Source organism: Haliotis rubra, unplaced genomic scaffold, assembly GCF_003918875.1.
Source record: "Haliotis rubra isolate DU_JTF1 unplaced genomic scaffold, ASM391887v1 Scf440, whole genome shotgun sequence".
Taxonomy (NCBI): Eukaryota; Metazoa; Mollusca; class Gastropoda; order Lepetellida; family Haliotidae; genus Haliotis; species Haliotis rubra.
The window spans coordinates 138,276-159,900 of record NW_025767125.1 but is presented as its reverse complement, the minus strand read 5'-3'; the positions used below and the strand labels follow the sequence as shown (position 1 = coordinate 159,900).

Here is a 21,625-nt window from a genome sequence, read left to right as displayed (position 1 = left end):
TGATTGATGTAGGTATTGGCTGATTCTGTGAGTCAGGTTCTGAGATCGGAGTGATCGATCTACATATTCGAGGGTCATGCAGCCGTCACTGCTTCACACCAGGTTGACCTTGGATGATGCTAAAGGAAAATCTGAAACTAATTATTCTGTTTAATATTTTCAGATTGTTTGAGTTTGATTGAAATCTCAATATTTTCTTCCCCGAAGGACATTTGAAATCATTCATATTTGTCATTTTGTGCACTTTTGTATCGCGTTTCTGCAAAGAAAGTATCACCATTACTCCTGTTGGAGAGGAATGATATATTGGGAAAAAATTACTCTTCAGGGTCCCGTTCAACTAAGCGTTCTTAGCGCTACGACATTCATAAGACTACGACATGTCTTAACGTTACGAATGCTTTGTAGATCGGGGCGCTGATCTTCAGGTGAACCTTGATTTCAGATCCTTCCAAACTGACTTCTTACTCCCTCTTTAGTCATCAGTTGTTTATTCCCTCATGTTTGCAGCATTGGTCTAACCAGTACATGTTTGTTTACAGAACTACGATACAAGCGAGTCGAAACTGAGGAGAGAGTTTGAAGTGTATGGACCGGTCAAGAGGGTAAGTTCCAATCTTGAACATATCATCGACCACCACCTTCACAAAGTAATCAAAGTTGTGGATTGGGTCTGGGTAAGATTAATGGGCTTATAATGCTGAGATCCCTTTGTGAAGGTGGTCTGTCTACCAGTAGAGTAGCATGTACACTATGCATTGTATCACGCATATGCAGAGACAGCCTCCGTGGTGTAGTGGTTAGAGCATCCGCCCAGAGAGTGGAAGGCCACGGGTTTGATCCCTGGCCGTGTGATACCAAAAGACGTTAAAATATGGTACTTGTTCCCTGCCTGGCGCTTGGCAGTAATGGGTCCAACAAGGACTGGTCGGCCTAGAGTCAGTATAATGTGTCTGAGTGGGGTATTCATGCTTAACTGCGGCATGGTATCTCAGTGAGCTAGCACTGTAAAACTAGCTTAAATCTGGGCTAGTACAAGCAGCAACACATACACATTCATGCACTTCTTCATATTTGCGAAATATTCTTAAGTACGACGTTAAATCCCTTTTCACCTAACCTCACTGATGCAGAAATTGGCAACCAGGAGATATTTCCAGTGTACATACTGAACAAAAATAGTTTTGTGAAATAGCATCAGTATGAAACAATATCTCCTAAAGTATTCATGATACCTTTCTTTTGTTGTTCAGGATATGTACTGTAATCTGACACTGGTGGACAAATACTCCTGTACAAATACTGCTGTGAAGGACACATGAGTTATCACATAGCTTACATGTAGGGAATATCGGAAAATATATCGTAGCAGTTGCAGTATGAAATGTGTTGACCTTGTGTCTATGCTGCAGAATGTCTGCACACCAGCTGAATTGACTGGAGTTGGAACCATTGGAACATAACTAATTGAACACCACTCCCACCAGAAATATCAATACTTTTCATGTGACGTCTAAAGTTGAATATGCTTCAAATTGTAACCTGATTAATATATCCTTGATCCTTCTACACAATACTTCATTGCATATGACCATCGTAAATAAATTTAAGGCCACAGTTAGGCACCAACCAGCTGTGTAACTGGAGCCTGTGATTTACCAAGCCTTGACCAGACAAACTCGTGATTGTTGGGGGGGCCAGTGGTCAATCAACCAAATCACGAAACCTGACTAGCGAACCAGTCTTAGGCACCTAAAGGCCTACAACCTGACCAGAAAAGGCAGATATTTCATATACCACTCAAAATACTTAAGGGGCCACTGTTTCATATTCCAACTGGGGCGGTTGGGTAGCCTAGTGGTTGAAGCATTCGCTTGTCACGCAGAAGACCCAGGTTTTATTCCCCACATGGGTACAATGTGTGAAGCCCATTTGTGGTGTCCCCCGCCGTAATATTGCTGGAATATTGCTAAAAGCGTAAAACTAAACTCACCCACTTACTCATGTTTCTACAATCATCTCAAGCAAAAACTATTGTAAAATGAATTTTCCAGTTTTTCTTAACTTGTTTTGAGTAGTATATGTAAGAGCTGCACAAGTCCAGTGGTGACAGGTCAGCAATGAAGAAGCCAGTGGTCACTTGTTGTAGCATCTGTAATTTGTCCAAGACACCAGACTGTTCTGCTGTTTAGCATAGACTAATTAGACCTCCTTCAAATTTTGTGTTGCTATAATTGTCCAGTTTCTGTCCGAATCTGGTGTCAGAAATGCCATTTAGAACGTATACACTAATTGAAGACGACAATTTATTCTAAGTTTTGCAACAATGGCCATTTTGACCCTGGAAGAGCCGAGGCAGACACCATGACTTGATCAGGCTTTGAATTCTTTCTCATAAATAGGTTGGTATGTTCGGGAAAATAATAACCCGAAATGTTCAGAATTACAAATTTCCTTTGTCGGCTAATATTGCAATAAAATAGCATCAGCAATTTAGTTTTCCAAGTCTTTGTCCAATTCTAATGTCGAAGATTACCAATCCTACAAAGAGCTCCATAGAAACTACCTGACAAGCTGAAATGTGAATGATCTGTCTCTGTTTGGCAGACTCTGAATATCATTTGATCAGTTTTGTTTCAAAATGAATGTCAATGTTCGCGTTTACCTATGGATTTATGTTTCCAAGCCTGACAATACATCAGAGTTTTTATCTGTTTCTTTAACAGCATTGAAACTCAGTCAGTCGTGTTGAGAATCAACATCCAGATAAGCTGACAGCTGTTTGAAATACCTCTTTCTTACATAAGTTATTTCCCTTCAAGTCAGATATAGGCAGTCATGTAATACACTTTGAAGATGCTTTGACTTGAGACTTCCCTTGAAATTTCCCTGGTTTTTTTGGGGGCTACAAATTGCCTTCAGCAGTGTAAGTAGTCCTGAATGGACCACTGATACTTGACGTCAAAAGGATGTGTGGAATACTGGCAACTATTCATATTGTTATCAAACGACATGAAACGGAATATATTACTCAACATCTTGAAACCGTTAGCAACCAGGAGTGCTTGAGTTATCAAATACAGAACAGGTGATGCTGAATATAAATATTCCGCAGCGTCTGAGTGATGCAACACACTTCAAGGTTTTCAAAAACACATGGACTTGAAGACTTCAAGCAGTCACATCTCCTCAAAGCTTCTTCAAACTGCTGACCTTTGTTCTAATTCTGAAATAATCTTTACAAATCACGGCTTTCATGTTTTTTGAAAGTGCAAAACAAAAACAAACGATCTCATTACATTTCGATCAACACTGTTTCGTTTGTTGGCAGAGAATCAAGATGTGGGAGGCAAATTCTGTTTGTATTTGCAAATAATGGAGAACAAAAGTCAGCATTCCTGGAAATTGTTATCTCAATTCTATTCCCATCACAATTGTACGTCCATTATTTCCATCTTTTCTCCAAGGGTCATTATTGTTTTAAGTCAACCTAAAAGCTTTATAATTATGTTGTTGTGTGAAAAGGTTGCCATGTGTCTTCCAACTGATTGTTAAGGGCATTCTTCTTGACAAAACCCTGATCTGATCGTACAGGATTCAGCATATTGTTGGTGGTTGGTTTTATGTTATTTATTCATGACTTTGTTTTCTTAGAATATACATACTGAACAATAATATATTTTTTGAATGAGACATTTTTGACAGTAACCAGTGTTTTTGACAGAAACTCTTCTGTAGATGTATTTATTCTTCAGATATGTTATTTTGTGTCTATTGTTCTTGATTCTGACTTTTAATTCTGGAATATATTCTCACTTGAAACTACTCTTTCTGGAAATGCAGCTACTAATGTCACAATATGGCTTGCTGTGACTGTTTTGTGTTGGAATACTTGTTTAATGTGGCATATCTTCTGTCAATGCTGTTCTCAGTTCAAGTGGACTTTGTTTGTCATCACAGTTTTTAGGGTGCTTTTTATACTTCTATTTTGATTCAGTATATTGTACTTATGGCGTCATGCTCACTGAACAATGAATGGCACCGAATTAAGAATAAGATATTTTGGTGAATCTATAGTGATTTTATATGTTATTGGGATACATTGTATGTGTGTAGATTATCTGCCCAACTCAGAGGTACAGATAAGCTGCATAACTATGTAAAACTCAATTCCGTTAAGGGTAGCCTGAGTGGTTGATGCGTCCAATTTGATCTTACTGAAGATAAAATAAAGTTTGATTCTATTTCACATGGGCAACTTGCTGTTTTTCTTATCGTTACTGTATTAAGCTCATTTCTGGTGTCTCCCCCGGGTACATTTATTGCTCAAAGGAATATTGCTAACCAAACTGGTTATAAAGCCATATTCACTCACTCACTCTGAAGCTCTGACAACTCTATAGCTCACTTTTGTAACAGTATGCCCTTTAACAAACTTATTTGCCTCCTGGCTGAAAGACCAGCTGTTTCACTCAGCCCCAGCCTTCCTCATCCCCTTAGCTATGACACTAATGCTTTTTGATTGTCACATAAGACAGCTGTGCTTGTAGCCTACATACAAATATGTTCTTGTTGCTATGGAAACATGATTTATGCATGAATGGTTTTGTAGTTTCAGATGCCTTTGGACCTAATTGCGTTATTGTTAAAATGCAGTTTGGTATTGATAGGCAGTGATTGTTCTGGATTTCCAATTGTGTTCAGGAAGTGTTGAACTGAGGCATGAAGAGCTTGATCAGTTACATGGTCCCTCGGGAGGGAATGAATAGATGGTGGTTTGCTCAATTATGATCAACTGACATTGTGTGGATCTTAGGAGACTACAGATCCGTTGAAGTGAAGCCATGTTTTAAGTCCACAATTGTTCATCAGTAGCATGGACTTTGAGCATGTCAAGTAAGAAGTTGATCTTTTCCTTTTATGGCTCTTCTGGCAACTACTGTATTTAGTCTTCAGGCACCTGTCATTTATAACAGGGGGGTCAGATGGAATCAGGGCGGGTCAGCCAAGCAAGCCCAAATCGAGACACTCAGGTAGAGTTCTTCTTGAATGTGTATTGGTGCTCATTCCATCACCCACTTGTTGAGCCTTTTCAGACATGATCACTCACTAGCTGCGTGTTAGAGTGAGTGAGTGAGTTTAGTTTTACACTGCTTTTAGCAATATTCCAGCAATATCACAGCAGGGGAGACCAGAAATGGGCTTCACACATTGTACCCATGTGGGGAATTGAACCTGGGCCTTGGCATGAGCTTTAACCACTAGGCTACCCCACCGCCCCGTGTGTTGGAAGTGTAATGCAACACGTAAGTAATTCTTTTGTCAAGTTTGACGCACAGATGGTCGGTCATTAAAGTTGACGCCCTACTTTCGAACATTATCTGAACATCCATGACCACTGAGATTCTATGTCCACCCAAATGGTCCTTTGTTGGTCCTTGTAACCAAAAGTTCCTCAATCAATGTTTGTATCTTGTCTCGAATTTCCCCACTGCAGAATAATTGTATACCCTTTAAGGACTTCAATTAAAATAAATTGTACTTGGATAACATTGCCAAGAACAAGTTGACCATAGCTACCTCTAACCTGAGACTTAAACCCCTCAAACCTCCAGCCCTGAAAACCCCAGCACCGAGACCTGAAGCCCCCAAACCTCCAGACCACAAATTTGTGGCACTAAACATCCATCCTTCAAACCTCTAGCTACCGAATCCTCCACCCCTGAAAACGAAGGTTGGTGTGCTGGTAAAATCAGTCGTGGACCTAATAAGAACAAATCCTAGAAGTCTAGAGTTAACATTCTCACCATGGTGCTCCGTAACATTATGCATTCATAACACTCAATTTCCTCAAGACTGAATTAAATTAAGAAAATGTTTATTTCTTTTCGTACCTGGTTAAATTATTTCCGTCCGGAATTATTTGTATAACAGTAGTTGTGGACTGATGTTGCTGTGCCCCACGATGCAGTGGGAGATTGAATGCTAAGTCAGCAGGAATATCTATTAATACCACAGTAGTCTGTAACTCATCAAATTAAGAGATAAACAATATGTGTTTCGGATATGGAGGTGATGATAAAGTGTGTGATAGCGCAGCAAATACAAGTCTTGATAACACAGAAAATAAGAAAACTCATTGTTTATGGACATGAGATGTGAAAGTTGTCAATCATCTTCCATAGTGTTCTCCCAATGAACTGCCACAGTTGTGAGATGCATGACGCCTCTCCAGAAAGCCCTAAAACCATGGTGCAATGGACAGCGGATGACATACATTTCAGTGATAACTGAACACACTTGGTTGTCCGGATGTGAAAAATACAAACTAAATTAAGTACCTTATTGATCCAACTTATTATATAATTAATGCTGTTCGATTTTGCAAATGGCACATTAAATTTTAAATTTGGTTTTAAAGAAATTAGATACTCAAGACAAGTATTTTTGCACATTGCTAAATTCAGTTTGGACTTGCTTTATATTCTAGCTGTCCTTTGTCATTTTTGCCTGTCACGAGCCAAAGAACCAGATGTTAACTCCTTGGATTATAGCATCTTTGAAGTGCAGAGAAATAATATGCTTGGCTGTTGATAATGGTTTGAACTATTGGTTTCCCAGAAACATTTTGATCATTTTCTACCTCAGTTGGTTATTAAAGAATTAGTTCTTAACACCACTAAGTCCCACTGCTCACATTATCTGTAGTTATGATGCGACTTTTGATAAGTCTCGTCACTTTTCTCTTTCAACACATTCACCATGGGGTTATGTATCACAAGTGTTTTAGCGAGAGACAGGTTATTGATGTCTTTTCATCGCTGAATGTCGATTTCAGCTAGCAATGCTATGAGATAAATGTCACATTAGGAAGTTTATGGATGTTAAATCAGAATGGAATGGCAAGGGATTATAAATAGTTTAAGATTTGAGATAAACTCTGAGGACAATGGGTCACGTTGTGAAAACTAACATTGACAAGAATCTAATGGCTACCCTGCAGAGACTGGAATTACAGTATACTACAAAGTAGAGTACTGGCAAACATATCCTCGTCTATATTGACTCACCCACTTTGGTTAATTATTGTAATTATGCTGTAAGAATGGAATGTATATATCTCATTGTTCAAAGTTGAGTAATGGGGGGCGGTGGGGTAGCCTAGTGGTCAAAGCGTTGGCTTGTCACACCGAAGACCCGGGTTCAAATACCCACATGGGTACAATGTGTGAAGCCCATTTCTGGTGTCCCCCGCCGCTGGAATATTGCTAAAAGCGGCGTAAAACCAAACTCATTCAGTCAGTCAGACAGTTGAGTAATGAAATATCCACGCTAACCATTCAGCTATGTGACACATTCACTCCCACATAAGGTAATGGAGATACTCCCACATAGCACGGTACAAAATGACACTGGCTAAGTGATGTGAGCAATGCCCATCCTGTTTGTTATTGCAATTCACTTGTATATATTATTTGTATATATAGCATGTTCCTATGTGGGTAACGTGTGCAATTTCTTCACTATTATGTTACTGACCTATAAAGTACTCTGAAGATATTAGTATTTTTATAACACTCCTTGATAGCACATTCCGCCAAGGTGAGGCAGAATCTGCACTGGCCTGTTTACATCTTTACGGGGATGATGTATCTTGTTTGGTTATCAATATTTACTTCTTGTAATTTTCTGTTTTGTTTATTCATGACATTAATCTTTTAAACCAAGACCTATAACGATAAGGGTTTTTACTCCTTCTTTTGAAGTTTGAATTCTACTAAAATGGTTTTGATGCTAGTTTTATATCGGTGTATATTTGGAACCTCCCAAATGCATATATCGATGATCTTGCTGTTGATCATGGGATTATCTGGTCCAGACTCGATTATTTACAGACTGCTGCCATATGGCTGCAATATTGCTGAGTGTGGCATTAATGATCAACAACAAACAGACATATTTGGAACCATGAGCCCAAACAGTTTGATTGGAAACATACAGAGATAAGTTTCTGTGGTAACATCTGATAACATCTTAATCTGGCTACATTGGGTCTGTTTGCGAGGGTGTATGTTGTACCACCTGTGAAGTCGTTTACTCGGTTTGTGTTGGGGAACTTATTACACGAGTTAACCTCCACTGCACCTAATCGTGGGGCTGCAGATCCGCTAGGATACACCGCTAAATGACGGAACATAAAATATCTGGCAGTCTTGTCAGAGAAGTCAAGGTACATATATCTTAAACTGGCTCAACATCCACGCTGAATTCTTGCCAGTTAATCCGCTTCAGATCGACAGCCCCTCAGAAATAGCTACACCTATGCTATGTAATCCTCCTTCGTGTTGAAAATACCTGCAACTATCAAGGGAATACTAGTCAATGTCTCCACTGACACTGACCTTTTCTGAGCTGGAGATGGACCCTCATTAATGAGGGATTGATGCTGTAGACAGAAGTGTTAGCCTGTTCTAAAACGCTAGATATTTTACTTGGACAGAAGTGTTTGGAAATTAAGGATCAAAGCTTGGGGGGTCTTTGTGGTTGTTAATCCTGATTCTGTTTAGTCTAGTGATTGAGTTGATCTCCAGATCAAACACAAGCAGAGCAACAAGCCAGGTCTGAATTATAATTATATTATATTAAGTTGTATGCCATTATTATGTATATTTTTAAATATGTTTCATTAATGGCAGCAATTATAACGTAAACATTCCCTCTGGATTATGGTAGCCTTATTCCTGTGGGTTCACAGAATACATACAGAAAATCAGAAGAAATTTTAACACTGTCATAGTCATTAATGGCAGCATTACTGGTGTCCTCCGACATGATATTGCTGGAACATTGCTAAAAGCGGCGTAAAACCCAACTCACTCACTCATGAATAGCTGTAAATTATTGAGATCCGAAAAAAATGACAAAATTGAAGGGAGTGATTTATGAGCAGAAGTTCAGCTGCTGTTTGAAACTGGAATTAAATACAGGAATTTGTTTTATGCCCAAGTCACCAGCATTCCTGCTGTATCAAAGTGGTATCCATATAATCAAATCTAGACAGTGATAGCTGTTGTGGGCATCACCTTTAAGGTAAATGTACAGAGTACTGTCACAGGTCACTCCAGCACTGGTGTCCCTGCCGTGATATTTCTGGAATATTGCTAAAAGGGGCATGAAAACATACTCACTCACTCACTCCACACATGCAGTGAACCTGAGCAGGACAAGGATGACTAACCTGTATTCACTGAACCTGTTTAAACCTGAGGGGGCGGTGGGGTAGCCTAGTGGTTAAAGCATTGGCTTGTCACGCCGAAGGCCCGGGTTCGATTCCCCACATGGGTACAATTTGTGAAGCCCATTTCTAGTGTCCCCTGCCGTGATGTTGCTGGAATATTGCTAACACGGCTTAAAACCATACTCAGTCAGTCAGGACCGCCTCTGTGGTGTAGTGGTTAGAACGTCTGCCCGGAGAGCGGAAGGTCACGGGTTCGAGCCCCGACCGCGTCATACCAAAAGACGTTAAAATATGTTACTTGTTGGTCCCTGCCTGGTGCTCGGCATTAATGGGTACAACAAGGACTGGTCGGCTCGGAGTCAGTATAATGTGTCTGAGTGGGGTATTCATGCTTCACTGCGGCATGGTATCTCAGTGAGCTAGCACTATAAAACCAGCTTAAGTCTGGGCTAGTACAAGCAGCCGCACATACACATACACACGCATGCACGTAGTCATATGAGCGAAATATTTTCAAGCACGACGTTAAACCCAATTTCACCTCACCTCAGTCAGTCAGTTTAAACCTAAGACCAGTAGGTTCAGGGGAAGTGTTGGTTGTTGTCAACTGTAGGCACATGCTGAAGATATGTTTCCAGTTAAGCCATAGCCAGTGTGAGTACATTGTGATAATAGACAGCATACCACATGGGAGCACATTCCCCTCAAGCTTGTACAGCTGGTATTCATCTCAAGGCCATGGAGAGGCAATTTAAAAAAAATCACTGTTAAGATATCAAGTTTCTGATCAGTTATAGATACCATCCTGAGAGCAAACTGATTAATCAGGGCAAATATGTTTACCAGATTTAATCGTCTTAAGTCTTGTGTGTTAGCAACTGGGATATGTTAAGCCACTTAAGCAGACATTAGGTTTTCAAAAGTAAAACTAGTATTAGTTTGGTAACTGCTGAAATAACTGGCTTATTATATCTTATTTGTATTAATATCTTGTGAAAAATACAAATTGGTTGATTGCTTCATTTTTTTTTGTCCAATTGATTTGTCGACAGAAGTTGATAATTACCCTCACACATCAATTACTGTGTTAATATGGACTTCAGCCCACAGGAGTATGGAATACACGATCAATCAGCTGCCGCTTTGTTAAGTCAGACTCTAATACTACAAAAATAAGCAGATGTATTTCAACTGTTTCGTTTACCTTCTGTTCTAAAAGGTGCAAGAAGTGTCTTGTGAGTGTAATTGCAGCTTCGCATGCAACATCGTCTGTGATGGACGTACAGGTAGGCTGCCACAGGCGTGCAGCATCGTATATGGAGGGGGGATGTAACGTAGGCTGCCAGAGCTGGGGGTTGCAGAAGGTGGGGGCGTCAAGGTTTACACATTATCACTGTTTGCTTAAAGAATATAAATATCTGCAGTGAGAAATAATTTTACCTGTGTGTTTATACAGTTGCAGAAGAAGATTGGCAGAATGTCAGGAACACTGTTTGATCACTGGGGTTCTGCTGGGCAATACATTGTCTTCTAATGTGTTTTAATGTGCATATAGTACAGCATTTGTCATGTCAATGTTTGGGAGCTGTAGACATGTGCTGGAATGACTTGGTTATACTATCAGGTACTGGGGTGAGTGAGTCAGTTTAGTTTTATGCCGCACTCAGAAACATTCCAGCTATATGGCGGTATTCTGTAAATAATAGAGTCTGGGCCAGACAATCCAGTGATCAACAGCATGAGCATCGATCTACGCAATTGGTAACAATGACTTGTCAACCAAGCCAGCAAGCCTAACCACCTGATCCCGTTAGTCACCTCTTATGACAAGCATGGGTTACTGAAGGCTCATTCTAACACTGATCTTCACGGGTTTCAAGTAGTGGTGTACTGATTGATTATAATAATCGAAGATTGGTCAGAGTGACCAAACGACCAAGCAATCGACTCACATTTTCTCACTTGACGAAGGAACACATCTTAGGAGTTGTCAGGGCCTGAAAACGTGTTTAATTCTTAGAAACCTCAATTCCTTACTGACAAGTCATGACTGAAGTTTTATTGAAGAATCTGGAAAGTTTATGTTGATGATATGTTAGTCATCACTTTAAAGTAGCAAGCTGCATCACTTTACATGGGATGTGAAATATGCAAATGCAATTTGTGCAGTTTCTAAATAAATCATAAAACAACGTGTTTTTCTATATACTTATCTGCAATAACAACCTGAACAGGAAAATCTGAAAAATGGGGCCAACCGAATTTTTCCTGATTATTGCTCGTTGGTAATGAACCAATCATCAATTGTGAGATTTCAACCAATTCCCAACACTTCTATCAAGGTATGCAATTGCCAGGCTGGATTCAGTGTCGTGGTCGTGTGAAATGTTTTGTGTTAATGAAAGGTCTTGAGCTGAGCTTGGATATAAATTTTTTTGTGATGAACAGTACATGGAGATTTGAAATGAGTTTAGAGCTCAGTTTGGAGCACTTTGCTCTGGAATTGACCTAAGATACAGAGAAATATCATCTCGTGTGTAGCATGGTATATATTGTCCTAACACCTCTACCTGTCAGGTTCTTGTGGTTGAAGCAGGGCCCAATCTAATTGTGCAACAGTCTGCAACTTTAAATCACCTTTTATTAGATATTGAATCCTTTGATATGATCAAACATTTGATTTAGATACACCAGAACTAGTTTGGCTCCTAACTTGTGAAAAGAGAAGCTAAGGGAAGGAATTGATTTTCAGTAAAGTCCTCCATCCCTGCATTTACTTTTCCGGAGTTTTGTCAAATATAATTCCAGGTCAGGGGTTCCACTTGCCAAATGTTAACAAACTTAAGACATAATGGATTTGTTTTTCTTTTTCACTGTTGGTGCACATTACTACCTGAGTTTGATGCTCGAGAGAGCTGAGAGAGTTGAAATAATTAAGTTATACCTGCAGCTATTTTAGGGCGCCATTAGGGACAAGGTTGTGCTGTCATTATCTGGTGAAAGATAGTTCCAGTGAGCGTTGGAGGTGCAGCGACTCTTCCACTACAGGTCTATCCATAACCCAGACCTCTGAGTGACTGCTGAGAGCAGTCTTTAACCCTTGTTATCTCATTAATGTGCATATTTCATATTTTCTCAGAGGGCAGTATACTGTCTTCATGTTATAGGTGTGTTATAAGTGCATTATCTCTGGCGGGATAATAGATTGTGACCCAATTTACTTGTATTGGGTTTGTTTTTTTTCAAGAATTTATGCGACATATTATATACCATAGATAGTATGTTTTAAAGACACATTTTCATGATGTTATCAGCTCTTGATGAGGCGTAATGTTTTTAACTGCCAACAAAATGTTGGTCCAATATGCTGGAATGTATAGAATGGTTGCAGAGATAACAAATGTTGCATTTTGGGGAGTCCACAGAAACGTTTACATGTTCTTTACAAGTATAAAGGTCTAATGGGGAAACAAATGATCAAATCTTCAACACACGACACCATTTCGTTATTTTACAGGACTTCCACTCACTCATTCTTGAAATACCTTTGGTTCCCATGGAACCATAGTTTAGTGGGTCAGGGTAAAGCCCATATCTGTGCACAAAATTGACACAAGTATTTTCATTTTGGTTTACATAAGAAATTCAGGGAATTGATATGAGTAAATGTACTTGTCCTGATCTGAGTGTCAAATTTGTTCCATTTGTAGGCTGTTTATGGGCATTTAAATACATTTGTGTTGTGTTCTTCTGGATACAAAATGAGGGGTATCTATTGGTGGGTAATAAGGCAATATATCTGTGAATAGGCAAACAGTTACAGTTTAACATGAGACGTAGTAGGTGATTGATATACTCCTTCAGCATCATTAGCTATTTCCATAAAGTTGCTTCCTGACTTGACTTCTCTGTAGCTTTACGATTCTCAAAATATGTGGAGAACAAAACCGAGCCGCTCTCGCTGCTGCAGTTTCAGCTTAGATTACCCCTGCATGGTAAAGCTGTTAACATTTTACACTTTTTTATCTTTGAACTCTCCAAATGTTGCCGCATGATACTTATAGTCTAGCTTGGTGGCTTTTTTGGTGTCATTCATTTCGGTAAGGAAGCGGTTTCCATTATGTTACAACCAGTGTCTTTGTTTGCCAAGAGATGGTCGTAAGTGTAGTCGGGTTCTATTTGCATTCATGTTGTACCATTTCCTCCGCGATCTTTTCACTTTATAGCCAAACACGATCTTGTTGATTTTTCAACTGTTTGGAGTAAATCTGAAAGGCTTGATTTCAGCTTCGCACTTAACTTTTATTGGTAGAGCTTGTGATTTAGTCAGGGTCGATTAGTTAGAAATTTGAAAACTTGTCTGAGTCTTACCTTCTCATCCCCCCATACAAACAGCGCCCGGTTCGTGTGCATCACTACTCCAGGTCCATTCTGTTGCGTACATCCCTGTCCCAGCTATGATCACATAATAGTATCCGTGTTCATTAGTACCCTGGTACAATCCCCTTCTCTCTCTTGGCATCCCCCATGGTCCTGATGGGGACTGCTCATAGTAACTACTACACCGTGGCTTTTCTACTCCGTGGCTTTCTACTCCCGACTGCTGCAGGTAGGCGATGCACAGCAGGTCTTAATGGTTCATCGAGAAAGGTCGTCAAGTTTTGGCGATGATTCTGGTTTGAAGTATAGTTTGTTTCTGGTGAATCCCTGACGAAGATGCCACAATGTTTACTCACAACAGCTTGTTCTACATAGCTTGGTGTGCTGACAGATGTGGTAAATGTAAAGTAGGGCCTGTCTACAACTCTAGCTGACTAACACACTACATGTGCTGCAGCCCTACAGTGGGTGGATATCACCTTCTCACGGTCACAACTCGTACTCCTCCCTCAACCAACCTTCACAAGGCGATATTCACCACCGAGATCACACCTGAGATCTGTCACGCAATCACAGATCAAAGGCTGTTTCCACAACTTGGGATTGTCCATGCAATTGTAGCAAGGTGCTTTGTTTCATTTTCTAATTTGGACACAGCGTCAAACAAATCTTTCCCCACCCATTAATATGCTTGAGGACATTGTCAGCGTCACCTGGTATCCAGTTGTGGGACAGAGGGGAGCTATTGACAAACCAGTTCTAAAAGTTCACAGGAAATGTCCACATCTACAAATATTGTAATATCAGGTGTTCGTCTCCAACACCAATTACTTTATACCAGGTATCTGATTTATTGTCAGGAATTACCCCAAATCGGATTGATTGAATTTGATATTTCTTGTTTAGGTTCCCAAAATCCACTTCTGCGAAAGCTGAATTATCAACACATTGTGCCCATGATCATGTCTTCCACAAGGGATGAAATTGTTTCAGAGTTTAAAAATTAAAAAATCGATTCATGAAATGCACAATTATCAGCCTCACAAACTCAGAAACTTTACCACTTTTATAAGACGAAAACAACCTGACCTAGTTGGATCAACATTATCCATTGAATGGTAATACAGTCTGAACGTCGAGCAGAACACAATACTGATGTCAATAAGGTATCTGGGAGACTTTGAAATATTGAACCAGCAGTTGTCAACACACATTGAATAAAGTAGTTTACCTGCTCAATACATGATTGATTTTCATACTCAGATGCTCCATAACTGGCCTCTATTGTTACATGTTTGATTTAGTACTTCTCATAAGTTAGATCATGATCTGGAAATTACACTCGCTGCATATTTCATTATGTAGATTCTATCTTTACCAAATAAAAACTTTAAAAAGATAAATAAATCCAGTGGTAAGCTTTCAGAATGTAAGCGTTCATTTTCACAGAATTAAGCAAATTTGAAAATATTTAAAAGCCAGCCAGCGGTTGATAAACTGAGTCTTTGAAGTCACTCCTTGCTGTAATCAGAAGTTGAAGGTGAGGTTAAGTTGACCCTCGCGGAATTGACAAATTGGGGGAAAATGCAAATGGGGTTGCATTAATGTTTAAATTTTTTCACCAGTCACCCTAGTCTAGACATTGCTCCTGCCAATATCTGAGGAAGAACAATTGGCCTGCCCACTGAAGTGCTTTGCTTGGTCTCTAGTGAGACAGTAACATAGACATTCATGGAAGGACATGCAGTCATTGGTCCACCATCATGAATTACTCTGGTGCAACGCTGCGAGAAGATAACTGAATTCCTGGCATGGATTCTGACAGCTACATGTGGTCACCAGATCCTGTTTGTTCTTGTAGCATCAACTGCACTGTGGAGTTCTACTGCACTTCTTGCACGTATATTCCTTTTGACCTGGTCAAAATCTTTTGGCACACATTCAGATTCCGTTCCTTGCAAAAAATGTCACATGAAATATCCTCCGTCAACAGTAACACAAGTCCAACACATTTGCACATATGTATCCAGTGTTTGCAGAGCTATCCACAGTTTTGCCCAAGGTACTCGATTGTAAGCTCAGAAGTATGCCTTGAATTGAATATCGTGCTCCTTCTCGCAGTCCTACATACCTACATCTGTTACACGTGATCAATGTACCTGTTTCATGCTCTGCCTTTCACCAATTATTCCCCATCCGAGGCTCAAACTAAACACTTCTTGATTGGGAAAATGCTTTGTCCATTAGGGCTCGGGAATCTAACTCGTTAGTTCTAGTCCAAGACAACACTAGATGAAGATGAGAACGTCAGTGAGTGGACAAAGGATGGGAAGGTTCCTGACTGTAACAAATGCCATTGATGGGGAGACATGATCACTGTATTAAGACCATGTCTGCAGCATGTGTACACCCAAAGCTGTGACACAGCTTTTATAGTTATAATTTACACTTTCCGATAACCGTCAAGGTTTTATTAACAGGTGAGACTCGTATTGCAAACTGCGGTCAATTAATGTGGGCATGAAACCTTTGGAATCAATACAGATGAACTTTTGTCAATGAAAAACTTTTCAAATTACAATGGTATGTGTTAATTTGCCGACATTGTTAATAATCTTTTGTCAATGACATGGAAATTGCATATTCCACATTCAGATGATATATTATTGCGGTCATTAAGTTAACTTTTTTTAGCCTATTTTCCTGATAATAGACTTCAGGGTTAGTTGTTGAGAGAGGTCAGCAGCATATAGCCATTGTGAATTGCAGTGACTTGTTGCTAACACAATCAGTCTTCCTGTCCATACCAGACACGATGATTACTGTCCCATGTTTTATTACTAAAGACATTTAAACTTTTAACTTGTGTGGACAGTGAGGTAGTGCAATGGGTAAGTGTTTGTTTTTTGGGCCTGGATTTGATTTCCCGAATTGAGGCCCGTTTGCTGTACTTATTCTTCAACTACACATTCAGCTTTATCAGGAGGGAAGGGCTTTGATTGTCTTCAGACATTTTTATTGTTGCTTTTTTCTGTGACATATTCAGGGCTTGATAGATCATCTGGTTTTGTGCATCTTCATTTGTGGATTTAACCTTGAATGGGATTTTTGTGGTATTTTTTTTCGTTTTTTGTAATGCATTTATCAAATAACTTGGTAATGCACGGAGAAAGCCTTTCACCCTTTTTATCCCAAAATGGCACAATGTATTTTTGCTGAAAAGTACCAATTTTGGTCAGTCCAGAACCATTACATGACAATTTTCACTGCATTCTGTAAAATCATCCCTGTTTTCTGTGAGTGTCGCAGGAATGGTAAAGCCCTGATTATTTCACCTAGTTGCAGCATTGAGCATGAATGAATGTTACTAGCTGTGAGCAAGCATTTGTTCTCACAACTCACATTATTTTTGCTCATTTAAAGGGAATGTAGGTGATTTGGGACTGGTGTAAGAAATGTATCAATCAGACAGGTATTTGTTCTGTAAACAGAAGTGATAGCAATGAAACCCAGATGGGATAGGCAGCTTGGAAACATGCATTGCTTCTGCAGTAAACACATAACACAAACAGTAACTCAATCTCTGCCAAACAAATAATTGCGATAATACACACGCACTGACCCCTCAGACATGCTGCCCTTGCTCATACATTTATAGGGGAATTCTTCTGGCTTTTACAGGAAAGTTGCCCTGTTTCTCTAGAGATGGCACTGATGTAATCATTCAGGTGTAACTTTCATGGAATTTTGTGAAGATGCATATCGTATGTGTAAGTCATTATTCTTGGTTGTTGTTGAAAGATTTGTCTCCTGGCTGAACCTGGGGTATTTTTTGAAGATATTTAGCCCAGATACTGCATGTGACTGCACCTTGGGTTGTTGGCAGGCACGGGGAATAGGTGCTGGGAATTCTGGGATGGTGTTGGATTCTCAGGGATGGGATTCAGTGCTGGGTGGGATTCACTTCAGGATTGAATTTGAGGAATGTCGTCCAATTTTGTGTTGTATTTTTTTTATGAGGTGTGGTCTATGTTTTTTATTCTTTGAATTGATGAGAATGAGGAACTGGATAAAGTATTGAATATGGATGTGGGATAGGACTTGGATGGTGTTTCGATGAGTGATGGTGTACAATTAAAGATGAGATTAATTTCAGATGCGATTCTGTGTTTGCTGGAGTTTTTCAAATGATCGGATTCTGTTATAAATGAGGGATGTGGTTCAAACGTGGATGAGATTTCAGGTGCAGATGTGGTTCAGTTTTCTCCAGTCTGCGATTGGATTCTGTCAGAATGTACGTCAGACATGATCTGGCACTGTAGGTTGGGACCTGAGGTGTGAATTACCAGTCTTCCAGAGTACGGAGACATTCCCTGCCTAATGTTACAGCAAATGCATCCTTAAAAAAATAATGATTGACTTTTCACAGCGGAGTATCTTAAGTCAAAAGGAGTGTCTTTTTACCGACAATGATCCCAAGCAAATGAATGGCTGCACATGATCAAGCCTGATTAATAAGCAGGTTGCGTTTCTGAACTTTCCATGGATGCCCAGCTGTATATTCCCATGTCTCCGATGTAATATAGACACTACTATCTACTGATGGAAATTGCACGTACAGCCATAGTGTTTGTCTCTGCAACGATGATTAAAGACTGCTGCCTGCTACTTAAACAGAACCCTTTGTAGCTAACAACACACTCCCCACAGCTAGGAGCTGGACTAGATTCTGTCAGTCACTGTAAATACAGTTTAATCAATACAAAACTCTGATATATTTCAATACTAACGTTATTAACACAAAGTTGCAATTTAAGTGCCAAACCAGAACGTAATATTGCCAGTATTATTCAACCAAGCATTGAGACTTGGGTTTTCTGTTTGTTCCCTAAAGTATTATTAATGATTAAACATTGATGTGCAGTATCATTAGCGGGTGATACTGGGACAAAGTAAGTGATCATAGAAATAGCGGGGTAATGGGTGCAGAGAGAAAATGATTATGGCAGAAAAATTGAGAAATAACCCTGGCGATAGCCTGGTAGACGCGCCATAGTGATCGATTGCAAATGTAAGCATACAATTACGCGTAATTGACATGTACAATTAATTGTATTCATGAAATGTGTTTTGGGCAAGGTGGCATTTTGATCAAGATGTAATTTGCCCACTCAACTCAACATGTCTGGCTAGGTTCACAGATTTTGCATGAGGCATGAGGATGAATCTATTGGAAGCTAGGTTACCGGCTGGACGGTCGACACACGATTCTCTGTAGACAGACAAGCTCTAGAAAGGTCTGCGAAGGAGGACAAGTTTAAGAAATTCCAACCTTCCTGGAATAGATGAGCTGCCACAAACATCCGCAGCCATTTATTTCCTAAGTAGGGTGGTTATTACACCAACGTACATGTTCAACTGGGGGAAAAAATTGAAGTCACTTCACTTGGTGTTTTTTATTTAGGACAGATCACAAACTGGTCTGTCGTATAGACCTAGACTAACAACTAGTCTCTGAAATGAACATGTTTTACTTGAAAAAAAGTTCATAGTAAAAAAAAAATATATTATAATGTAAAGGAGCCATGAGACTTTCTTCATTTTCAGAAGCTTTGGAAATCTAGACTTGCCACATTTTCTAGACTTGTGTGGGCTTTCTTGGATATATTTGCTTCAGGGTCTGTACGAGAGACTAGTATAGACCCTAAAGCAAATATTTCCAAGGAAGCCCACGCAAGTCTAGAAAATGTGGCAAGTCTAGATTTCCACAGCTAAATAAAGAAAATCCCTGGGCTCTTTTTTAATGTATTTACAATTTAGATTTAAAAACTTTTATTTTCTGTAAAATATGTTCATTTCAGAGACTAGCTGTTAGTCTAACTGGTTCTGTGTTTGTTTTTTTGTTCTGTTGCAAATGCTTTGGAGTGTGCAAGTTATTGTGAATATGATGTAAATTATGAATTACGGTTTATTTGTATATCCTCTAAATTGAAAAAAATGACACAGTTAATGATCAGAGTAGTATAATGGTCTCGTTGGCTTGATACCGGGAAGGGGAAAGCTTTCCCCAGAGTCAAGCTATAATGCTAACTGAAGCAGAATGAATTAACTAGTTGAGTCGGTACAGGAGGCAGGACGGTACACCCGATACTGTTAAGTCCTGAAACAAAGATGTAAAATGTCCCGCTTGATTGAGTTGAATTGCACAACGAACCAGTAGCAGCGCATGCAAGATTTGTATTTTATTGATAGTTATTCCATTTTGGTCCCAAACAGGAAATTTTACGTGTTATTATTGGCCACCGGGAGACCCACATGCCATTATCACAGACTTATTGTTTGGGGCATGATTGACAGCTTGGGCGAGACTGAAATAGGGGAGGTGGATTCTACGCTCATTACGTCATTCGTGGCCTTCACGATGATGTCTCTCGGCTCAAGGTTGCCCCGACAGCCTAAGTGGACCTCAACCAGTTTAATTGTTATGGCAGTTATTAATCTGATGGAAAAGCAATATACTTTAGAATTTAAATCCTCAATAAGAAAAGGGATGCTTAACATTGAAGTCATTGCGGTGAAGTGTAGAAAGAATGATTTAGCTCTGACGAGATTCTTCATTCCAAGACAAAGTATTTGGGTTGAATAGTGTTGTTAGGTATTTCGACAGAATTTATTGTTGTACTTATTATTAAAGACAGTATGGTGTTCAGTTTTCTGAACACTGTAATTGGAAGATATGCAATATATTGGATTTTATTAGTTTTTGTCTTATAGTGCAGATATGTCAAAGAAAACATCTTGGTCTCGGTAGAACTGACTGTATAAACTATCCGTTATCAACAATTGCAGTCTCCATGATCACCTTCCAGAAAACTTTTTATTCTACCAGTGTATTTCAGTTACGAAACAGTTCCAAGACATGTTGAAGCATGGTTCCATTTGAAGCATGTCCTCTAATGGTACCTTTTGCTGTTTGAAATTTTTGTTTCAATATTTTTTTGTGTTTCTATGGAAACATTTTGATGGAAATCGGTGCTGGTTTCCGGAGCAGCTCCAAAGTGCAGTGGTTTTGGTATCCTCATCAGTGTTTGAAATTAAGCATGAAAGTCCTTGTCATGAGCCCAGTGGCGAACGCCCTACAGATTTAAATGGTCCATAGATTCAAATATTTCAGGAGCATTCTGTATCCAAGACCAGGACTCGCATAATTTTTAAATCTTACCCTTGAAGTTTGTATTTACTCAGCAAAGTAGAGCCTTCAGTGATAATGCATTCATATCATTACATTTTTTGCAAAGTAAGTTTATAGGAAATTGTTTCAAGAGCACATGAGAGGCTATTGAAGCCTGAAGTTTGTGTGTTCATAGTATTGCCAGTATGTTCATAGTATTGCCAGTATGTTCATAGTAATGCCAGTTAGGCTGTGTCACAGTCCCTTTTACTTACTGCCTAGCCCTCTTTGCAATGCGGGGCGGTGGGGTAGCCTAGTGGTTAAAGCGTTCGCTCGTCAGGCCGAAGGCCCGGGTTCGATTCCCCACATGGGTACAATTTGTGAAGCCCATTTCTGGTGTCCCCCGCCTTGATATTGCTGGAATATTGCTAAAAGTGGCGTAAAACCAAACTCAGTCAGTCAGTCTTTGCAATGCTAAAGCCGGGCTAAATGAAGGAATTCTTGATTTCTTCAGGTTCTGAATCTCCCATCTCACTGGGGCTCCTTTACAATTTAAATGGGATGATGTGTTACTATCAAAATTATATATATATTCAGAGACTAAACATGAGTCTATAATGCCATTATGTTCATAGTACTGCCAATATGTTCATGGGTATGCCAATATGTTCATAGTACTGCCAATATGTTCATAGCACTGCCAATATGTTCATGGTTATGCCATTATGTTCATAGTAATGGCAATATGTTCATGGTTATGCCATTATGTTCATAGTACTGCCAATATGTTCATGGTTATGCCATTATGTTCATAGTAATGTCAATATGTTCATGGG

The 21,625-nt window shown here is 39.5% G+C and overlaps 1 protein-coding gene across 1 annotated transcript in view; it reads left to right on the top strand.

Annotated features, from left to right (window-relative positions):
* LOC124289414 (U1 small nuclear ribonucleoprotein 70 kDa-like) overlaps nt 1-21,625 on the top strand; it is a 124,402-nt gene that overhangs the window by 79,296 nt on the left and 23,481 nt on the right. The window contains exon 5 of the mRNA XM_046726035.1: nt 543-605. Coding sequence (XP_046581991.1) covers nt 543-605 — 63 coding nt within the window. The remainder of the gene's footprint in view (nt 1-542; nt 606-21,625) is intronic.